This window comes from Hyperoodon ampullatus, assembly GCF_949752795.1.
Source record: "Hyperoodon ampullatus genome assembly, chromosome: 11".
Classification (NCBI taxonomy): Eukaryota; Metazoa; Chordata; class Mammalia; order Artiodactyla; family Ziphiidae; genus Hyperoodon; species Hyperoodon ampullatus.
In genome coordinates, this window is record NC_136924.1 from 37,923,654 (window position 1) to 37,932,830 (window position 9,177).

A 9,177-nucleotide genomic window follows, 5' to 3' on the forward strand; every position below is an offset into this window, starting at 1 on the left:
GGGCTCTACCTCCATCCCCCCCCACCTTCCCATCACACTCCCCTCCAGAGAACACATCACCTGATGGGGGAAGAAATGGGGTTCAAGGGAGCACCTGCCAGGGAGTGATCCTTATGAAACCCAGTCTGAGTAAAACAGATGCCAAGGATGCGGGGGTCAGTGACTGTCTAGGAGGATCCCCGGTCCTGTAGGTGCCCCAAGGCCCCCAGGGGAGACACCAGCTGAGGTATGTGTATCTCACCACTGTCCCCAGCACAGAGGCTGGAAGACCAGAGCTGCTAAGATGCGCTGGCCAGCCCCCTAAAACTCAGAATGGCCCAGCCTGACCCCCACGTTGAGCTGGGGCTACTCTAGCAAGGCCTGAGGACTTTCCCCTGAGGAACAAGGCTCCCTGGCTTCCTTGGCGGAAGGTTAACTCTTGGGAACCCCCAAGACACCCTCCCCACACACACACTGGGAGTAGGCCCCCGCTTTAGGCACCAACCAGGAAGCAGGCTGTGGTAACGTCAGCCCTGGGGCCGCCCCACAGTGTCCAGTCCGACCTCCTTACACCCCCAGCCACCTGGACTCCCCTACCCTTCCTCACACTGGCAATAAACCCTCAACTGTGACTCAGCTTGGCCCACAGCTGCCTGTCTGTCTGGGTCCCAGGGGAAGGGGCTGGGGGAGGACACCCCAAACAGCCCTTGTTTGGGGCTTCAATGGCCCACCCTCCTCGACTGCATCAGATTCCCTGTGTGACCTGGGGCAAGTCCCTGCCATCTGTGCCTGTTTTCGCATCTGCAAAGGCAGGGCTGTAACAGCGTCTGTGACTGGGGCCAAATAGCCATTCAGACTCCACACCTCGTTCCACGAAGTTTAGTGTCTGTGAGACAAGGTTCTCACAAGTATGCACCTTCCCCACTGCTCCGTGCCCCATCTAGGGCAGGGAAGCAGCGCGGGCCCTATCTCGTACCAACACTCACACACGCTTCCCGCGTAGACAGAAACCTGTTCTGTCCAGAAGTACGAGCAGCAGCTGCAGCCAGGGCCATCGGGCTGGAGGACGGGAGTCAGGCCCACCAAGAGCTGACCAGCTGGGGGTGGCTGTCCACACAGGCCCTGGGCCCACTGAGGTGGGCCTTCGGCAGGTAACATGAGGCAGGTGTCCTGGGCCAGAGGAGGGGCCCTGGCGCCCCCCAACACCAGGGCCAGGGGCTGTCTTAGGCCTGGGCAGAGCTCTCTGGAAGTCCCAAGGGGCAGGTGTGGGCCCTGGTCACGCCTCATGGGCTGTCTCTGGGAAAAAGATCTCACGGCATCGCTGCACCGTGTCCTGCGGGGACACCACACTGTGGCCAACAGTCCGGGGGTCTGTGTAGATCTCAAAGTCGTTCCCACCCTGCACACAGAGGAAGGGCAGTGAAGGCATATGTACGCACGTGGTGCCTGGAGGAGGTTCCCAGGTTTGGAGCCCAACACCCGCTCTGGCACGGGGTCCCCTCCCCACACCGGCTCCTACACAGCTGCCCCTCCTCCTGCTGCCTCAGAACCGTCAGAAGGCCCACCTCCTCCATCAGATCTTGCTGTGTGACATGGGGCAAGTGTCCAGCCAGCTCTGGGCCCCAGCCTTCCAATCTGTGTAATGGGGCTGGTGAGCACTGGCTGTTCTCTGGGAGTTTCCCAGGAGGTCTGTTCTGTCACCCCGTGTTCTGGCCTCGATCTGGAGGTGACTTGGGGTGGGGGGACCTGGGCTGAGCCTGAGCCACACTTACGGGGCTGGTCTCGTTCCCAAAGAAGTGGATGGTGTCGAAGCAGTCCTGGTCCAGGCTGTCCAGGCAGTAGCGCTTGTCCCAGCCCTCAGGGAAGACGTCAAAACTGATCATGCCTCCTGTAGGGGTGGGAGTAAGGGTGGCAGATGAGGCTAGCAGAGGGGACCTTGCGCAAGGCCCTTCGTTCATTCATTCATTCATTCAACAACCCTAGAGTGCCTACTGAGCACCAGGCACAGGGCATGGACAGACTCAGGATCCTCACAGGAGTTATGATCCAGGTGGGAGAAACGGGTGGTAAGTGGCCAGACCACCTTTCAGATCATGTAAGTCAATGAAGGGGGCAGGGCGCGGGGGAGGGAAGCTCCCCAGACGGTGTGATCAGGGGAGAGCTGTCCAAGAAGCTGTCCAAGACCTGAGCCACAGTGGCAGCTGCCAGGGAATAATACAATCCCCAAGGCAGGAAAGGGCGTGGAGTGTCCCAGTGACACAGAAAGCTGGGAAAGGGCAGCGGCACAGGCGTGTGGGCCCTGGGGTGCAGGGAGGGGGCCTGGGTTTCATGAGGAGTGAGAAGGAGCCTCTGAAGGGCTCTAAGCAGGGGTATGACAGGGTCTGTTTTTCCGTAAGGATTCCTCTGGCCACTGTAGGGGACGGACTGTAGCGGGAGGTGGTGGTGGGAGACCTTTGGTTTTTGACCTGAGCAACTGGGTGGGAGGTGTAGGTTGCCTGGGTTTAGGTGGGGAAGCCTCGGGGGCTGGAGTTCCTGCCTGTTTTGGCTCAGCTTGCCCTTGCTGTGGCCAGAGAGCTGGGAGGGGTTTCTAAAGATGCTGGGGGGTGCAGCCTGGCCTTGGGAGTGAGGCCCTGGGGTAGGCTCACGTACCAGACCTTTCAGGCTCTCCAAGGGGTTGACGTACCTCGGGAGAACCTCAGTCCTTTGCCGGCAAACTCTGTTTTCAGGGCTTCCACAAACTTCTCCCGGATCTTCTCCTTCTGCAGAAGGGGAGAGAGCAGACTGAGGTTCAGAGGGCTGCTGTGGGCCAGGCCCTGGGCTGGGTACACAATGCATGTGAGCTCACTGAGTCTTCCAGGTGGATATCATGCCCCACCCGCCCACTTTACAGATGAGGAAACTGAGGCTCAGAGAGGGGCTATGCCTTGTTCAAGGTCACCCAGCCTCAGTGGCAGAGCCAGGGCCTGAATCCCAAAGGCCTGTAACTGAACTCAGTGCCATATCCTGGAGTGGGGTACGGGCGGGGTATCCTGAAGGAGGCCTTGCAGCAGAGGCTCGAGGAGGAAGGCTGAAGGGATGGGACAGTCTGAGTCCCAAGTCACAGTGTCCACCTCAGGGCAGGACTCAGCCCTGTCAGCTCTGCCCAGTCCGCAGGGCTGAAGGAGAGTAAAGCATTTATACTAGATCTGCACTGGTGAAGGGTACACAGGAGATCAGAAGGTTCACCTCCCTCTCCAATATCAGAAGAGCACAAAACAAGACCCAAAAGACAAGAGAAGACCCTGGGGGCTGTGGGAAGAGTCAGTGTGCCCTGTCTCATCACAGCTCATGAGATGGGAACTGTGATTATCCCCACTTTACGGATGAGAAAACAGAGGCACATAGTAGTGAAGCCACTTTTCCAGGTAACTGGGCAAGTAGGAGGTGGAACTGGGATTAGAACCCCAGGTGGCCTGAGAAAGGGCCGCCTCTCAATATGTGCATGGGAGGAGGTTCTCGGCCAGTGGTCAGTCTTAACCACTCTATAAGAAAAGTCTCCATGCCTGCGAGCATTGCCTACCCGAAGCCTTGGGGCACAGGGTGGGAATGGGGATGAGCTAGGACATCATTGCAAGTCCCACCCAGCCTCAGGGAAACATCAGAGGGCAGCAGGTGGAGGCCCAAGTTCAAATCTTTGGGCTGCAACTAATTCTCTATGTGACCTTGGGCAAGCCACTTCCTCTCTCTGAGCCTCAGTTTCCTCATTCATAACATGGGTATAATATCATCTATTTCATTCATTCAGAAAGTATTTCTCAAGCACTTCTGTCAGGCATGTGCTGGGCCTGGTGGATCCAGCAGTGAACAGCCACAGAAACCCCAGCCCTTAAGGAGCTTACAGCTTCAGCTGGGGAGACAGACAATAACCAAGATTTAAAAATAGGTGATACAGGGGATTAGAGGGTGGTGATGGCTGTTTGGGAAGAAATAAAACGGAAGAGAAGATCAGCAGGTACAAGGGGGTGCAATGTTTCGTGTAATGCTCGGGAAGGTGACACTGAGAAGGTGACACTTGAGCGGATGTGAAGGAGGTGAGAAGGCACAGCCCTGAAGTAGGAAAACTGTCTGCTATCTCTAGAATCAGCAAGGAGGACATGGCCGGAGCAGAGAGAGCAGGGGGAGAGCAGAAGGACAGGTCAGCGGGAAGGACAGAGATGGGCGGGCGTCAAAAGGCTTGGTGGACTGGCTCCATCCCTGAAAGGGAGAGGGTACATGGTGGGGATGATGAGCAAAATGCAGGTCAAGGATCAGCGGGGGTAGCACATCCAAAGGCGACAGGGTCCCTGGTGTGTTCCAAGAACAGAGGCACAGGGAGAAGGCTGAAGAGGGAGCCCTGAGCCAGGTAGACCCCTCGGGGCTCAGGACACCACGGGAGGCAGCTGGGACATTGTCCCGTTGGCAAGCTGACCCATGGAAGGACTGTAAGCAGGGACTGGATGGGGGCAGAGAGATGTGCTTCAGAAGCTTCTCAATGGCATTGCTGGAGAATGACTGGCAGGGCTTTATGGCAGGGGGTGGAGGCACACACATAGGTGAAAGGATCTGAGACCAACTCTGGAGGCTGAAATCCTAGTCATTACTTCTGGACTTGATGGGGGTAGGCAGGTGGAAATGATGCCCTAGGTGTTGCTCAGGTAAGTAGGTGGCTGGTGGTGCTGGTCACCAAGGGAGGGAAGCCAGCAGTACTGGAAAGACGCAGAAGTGCCTACAACCAAGGCGCATGGTAGGTATCTAAAAGGGTACTGGTTGAATCAGAACGCCCATCCACCCCCAATCCTTTTCAATGATGAGAAAATAAAGGCTCAGAGAGGCTGAGTGACTGAGGTCCTATAGCCTAAGGTTGCACAGCTGGTGGCACCTTGTCCAGTTCGGAGAACTCGATTCGCTCCTCCAGGGTGCAGCTCCGGCCAATGGGCGAGATGTTCAGCATGCCGTTCCGGAACTCGATGAAGGTTCCACTGGTGGGGAGGGGGCGGGTGGGAGGGCGGAGAGCCAGAGAGAAGGAGAAGGGCGCTGAATTCAAATCCAGCCCCACCTGGACATCAGGGGGGACAAGAATCCACCCACAGGCAAGTCAGGGCCCATCTGAGAGACCCGCCCCTTTCCTCGCTCAGGCCCAGGAGGGGCAGGACACAGGCTGGGTGGGACCTCACCGCTTCTTGGGCAGTCTGAGCAGGGCCATGTAGCGGAGGCAGAAGTTGATCAAGTCCTGCAGGAGTTCCTCCCCCAGGTGGTTCTGGATTGTCTGGGCAAGGGACACAGGGCTCTGAGTGCGGTGGGCACAGCGCTGCTCCCCCCCACCCCCCTGCCCAGGACAGAAGCCACCAAGGGGATGTTCCACTGTGGAAAGGGGTCCTAAGGCCCCGGGGAAGCGGGGCACTGACCTGCTTGGAGAGCAGTCGTCCATGCTTATACTGCACCGTCCCGTTCTCAGCAAACACATAATCAAACTTCTCAATGACTTCAGGGCCATGTAGAGGCCAGGGGGGGAAGAAAGAGCGTGAGACCAGGTACCCAGAGCCCAGCAGAGAGATGAAACCCACACCCCTTGGTCTGGCATTCAAAGCTCACTTGTTCTATCCACAACCTGCTTTTCCAGCCTCCTTGCCTTCTGCAACTTGGTTTTTTCCGAACAAGCACACAAGCCAGTGTGCTTCGCTCTGGGCCTTCGCTCATGCAGCTCCTTCTGCCTGAGATGCCCTCCCCCTTCACTTCTTCTCCAAGATCCAGCTCCCTCCTCTGGAAGCCCTCCAGGACTTCCTGGCAGAGAACATCATTTCCGCTCTGTGCTCTCACAGCCCCTCTGTATGGGGACTTGCCTCTCGTTTTACAACTTCCATCACTGTGCTATCAAGGCCGGCTGCAAGGGGAGTTTTCGGCTCTGACTGCCACAAGAAGTGGCTGGAGCACAGCCAGGAGGCTGCTGCAGGGTCAGGTGGGAGGTGACCACCTGGACTATGGTGGGGCGATGGAGATGGAGACGTGGACACAGGGAGACATTTTGGACTTGCTAATGGAATAAACGAGGAGGAGGGGAAAAGGGAAAAGTCAAGGAAGTCTCTGGTTTGAGGAACTGGAGGCATTTGCCTCAACTGAGCTGAAACCGGAAACTCAGCTGAGAAAAGGGGCTCTGGGTCCACACAACTTCCTGGGTGACTTCAGAATCCTCCTCTGTTAAATGGAGTAATCATACCCACCCTAAAGCGCGGTTGTGAGGATTCAATGAAAAGAAGTTAACACAAGGTCATTTTCAACAAATGGTAGCCATTACTGATTAGGCCCATTTTAAAGATGAGGAAATCAAGACTCAGCAGGGAGAACTGAGAACATAAACTATGTAAGGTCAGGATTCTGTCTACTTTGCTCCCTGCTGTTTCTCTGCTGAGAAACACAGTGCCAGCACAGTGCCGGGCACACAGTAGGTGCTCACCAAATGTTTGCTGAATCACTGAAGGAAACACCTGGCTGTTCACTCTGCTTCCTTTGCCCCACAGAAGCAGGACTGGGTCTTTGAAGGCACATTGCTCCGGGGATCTCACGAACTCCCCACTCCCTCCACCCCCAGCCCGAATGTGGAAGGGGCTCCGGTTGCTCCTCTTACCTTCATCCCCCTCTCCCAGCTGCTCGGCAATCTTAGAGTAGTCAGAGCCGCCCACCACACCGATCTGCACCCTTCTTCGCAGCTTCTGCAGGAAGGCAGCCACCTCAGGGTCGATTTTCTGCAGCGGGGCAGGGAAGCACAGCATGCTGTCAGCACGTCTGGGGCCTCCACTTAGACGTTACTCAGTGCTCAGAATCCCGGGAGCCCATGTTCCACCCAGACCTGAGGCAGGTGAAGGTTCAGAACCCACGTCTCCACATTAGATGCACTTGGGTTCAAACTCTGGCTCAAGTCCCTCAATACCAGGATGACCTGAGCAAATGGCTTTGCCTTTCTTTGCCTTAGTTGTCCCATCTATGAAATGGGGATCATAAAAACCACCATGTGGAGTAGCAGCCACGTCACTGTTAAGGATTAAATGAGATAGTGCTTGGAAATGAATTAACAATTAACTAGTGACTAATCACTTGAAAAGACTCCCCACTAAGGAAATGTAAACTAATGAGTTATAATCCATGTTTTCAAACATTCAGATATTCAAAGCTGACAATATCTAGGGTGGACATAGGGGAAACAGGCACTCTCATATGTTGCTGGTGAGAGTGTAAACTGGTACAGTCACTTTGGAGGGTAATTTGGCAAAATCTATTGAAACTTTAAATGCAAATACCCTGTCACACAGAATTGCCCAGGTGTATATGGATGTTCATTGGGATGGTTTATAACAGTGAAAAACTGCAAATTAGCTAGTCAATTGGAGCATGGCACACACCTGCTCTGAAATTCTATACTGTGGTTACACAGAATAAAGCAGGGCTGTGCTTCCAACATGAGAGAGCCCCAAGACATGCTGTTAATTGTCAAAAGCAAGTTGCAGAAAGGCACACACAGTATGATGCCACTTACTAAAAACAAACGCACACAAAAAACCTTAGAGCTTTGGGGATGGGGCTGGGCCTGGGATCCTGACTAGTCAGAGGGGACTTTACCCTCCTCTGTTATGTTTCCATTCTTTACAAGAGAATGTCTTCGTAAATACGTGTACAATTAAAAATTAACTTTTAAAAAGTGCTAGGGACAGATCCAGGTGGGTGGACAGCATTGACACTCTGTTCTTGTTTAGGCTATTAGGTTAGGGGAGCTAAGGGTCAGAGGGAGGTGTAGGGGCTGTTCCTAGACTCTGCTATCCTCCCTCCACTGTCGTCTTCCTCCCAGCCCTGAGGACCCTGGGAGCTGCTGGAAGGCCGGGTGGCCTGATTGCTGCCTGTGCCCCCAGGGCCCTCACATAGGGGAGGGGAGGCCAAGACCTGGGTTCCTATCAGCCTCTGCCCTGCAACCTAGACCTGCTGGCTCCCTGCTTTAGAGATCCTTCAGTAGGTTCTGGTGGACCCAGACTGGAGGGCAAGAAAGAGGCCTGCTTATCCATGCACCCAGCTGGTGAGGGTGGGTCTGGGGGTTCATCCTGAGTGAGATCCAAAGGGAGAAAAACAGTGTGTGGAGCAGAGGTTGGAGCATCAACAACCCACTGAAATGTTTTTAGAAGGAAAACTGCACTCCCACTCACCCTGTACCACAACATCCCCATGGGACCAGACTAGCCATCGCCCCCATCTCCAGGTGGAAGGAGCCCCAAAACAGCCTGGATGATACAGAAGCCCGCCATCCTTCCCTCGGAGAGGAGGGGGATGGGGACGGAAGGGAGGGAAAGTAGGGGACGGGTTTGAGAAACTAAACGCAGGCTCAATCTTGCAAAGGTCAGGTGGGATGGCTCCGAGACCCCCTTGTCCCCCACCGATGGGGACCTAACGCTTGGGTGCGCTGAGCCTTGTATGGAACCCTAGGTTCAGACTCCAGCTTCGCGCTACCGGTGCGTCCTAGGGCTGAAATGGGGTGGGAGCCACGGCTGGGGAGGCGGGGGCGCCCCGGAGCCAGGCCTGGTAAGGTGGGGAGGAGACTAGGCCCCTGCTCGCAGCTTCCTCCCTCCAGAATCCGACCCACTCCTCTCGCTCCCGAGCAGAACGTGGGCGCGGACGCTCGCGGGCTCTGACGTGGGGAACCGGGTTCCCATCACTCCCAGCAGAAGGCCCGGGGTGTCAGGGGCCGGGTGTTGCCGCATCCCACCCACGGTCCCGGGGGGTCTGGGGTCACGCCGCTGCAGGCCACACATTCGGCCTCCGGGTGTGCGCGTGACACTCCCGACGGGAGCTTCTGAACTTCGGGGCCCTACCTGGCGAGCGGGCGTGAGGGTGCCGTCCACGTCAAACAGGCAGAGGACGCGCTCCTTCCTGCGGGCGCCCTCAGCGGTGACCGCCATGGGTGCAGCTCCCGGCGCCCAGCTGAGTCGAAGGAGGCGGTGGCAGCTTTGGGAAGAGTCTAGACGGGGCGGGGCCTGGGAGGGGCGGGGCCAGCAGGCCAGCCGACCTCGCCAAACGAAGAAGGGGCGTGGTCAGGGCTTGATCTCGGAGGCAGGGGGTGGCACGGACGGGGCAGGGGCGGGGCCTGAGCTGACACGGGAGGATAATTCTGAATGCACCAGACGGAGAAGGGGCGTGGCATAG

At 56.5% G+C, this 9,177-nt stretch overlaps 1 protein-coding gene across 1 annotated transcript; it reads right to left on the reverse strand.

The window, feature by feature from the left end:
• Positions 1 to 883: 883 nt before the first annotated feature.
• PMM1 (phosphomannomutase 1) lies at positions 884 to 8,933 on the reverse strand (the record flags this gene model as incomplete). The annotated part of the gene is made up of 8 exons (XM_079714318.1): positions 884 to 1,378; positions 1,752 to 1,867; positions 2,663 to 2,738; positions 4,877 to 4,976; positions 5,172 to 5,263; positions 5,403 to 5,479; positions 6,620 to 6,737; positions 8,847 to 8,933. The coding sequence occupies 8 exons, from the start codon at positions 8,931 to 8,933 to the stop codon at positions 1,256 to 1,258; spliced, it is 789 nt and encodes a 262-aa protein (XP_079570444.1). The 3' UTR covers positions 884 to 1,255.
• Positions 8,934 to 9,177: the final 244 nt, after the last annotated feature.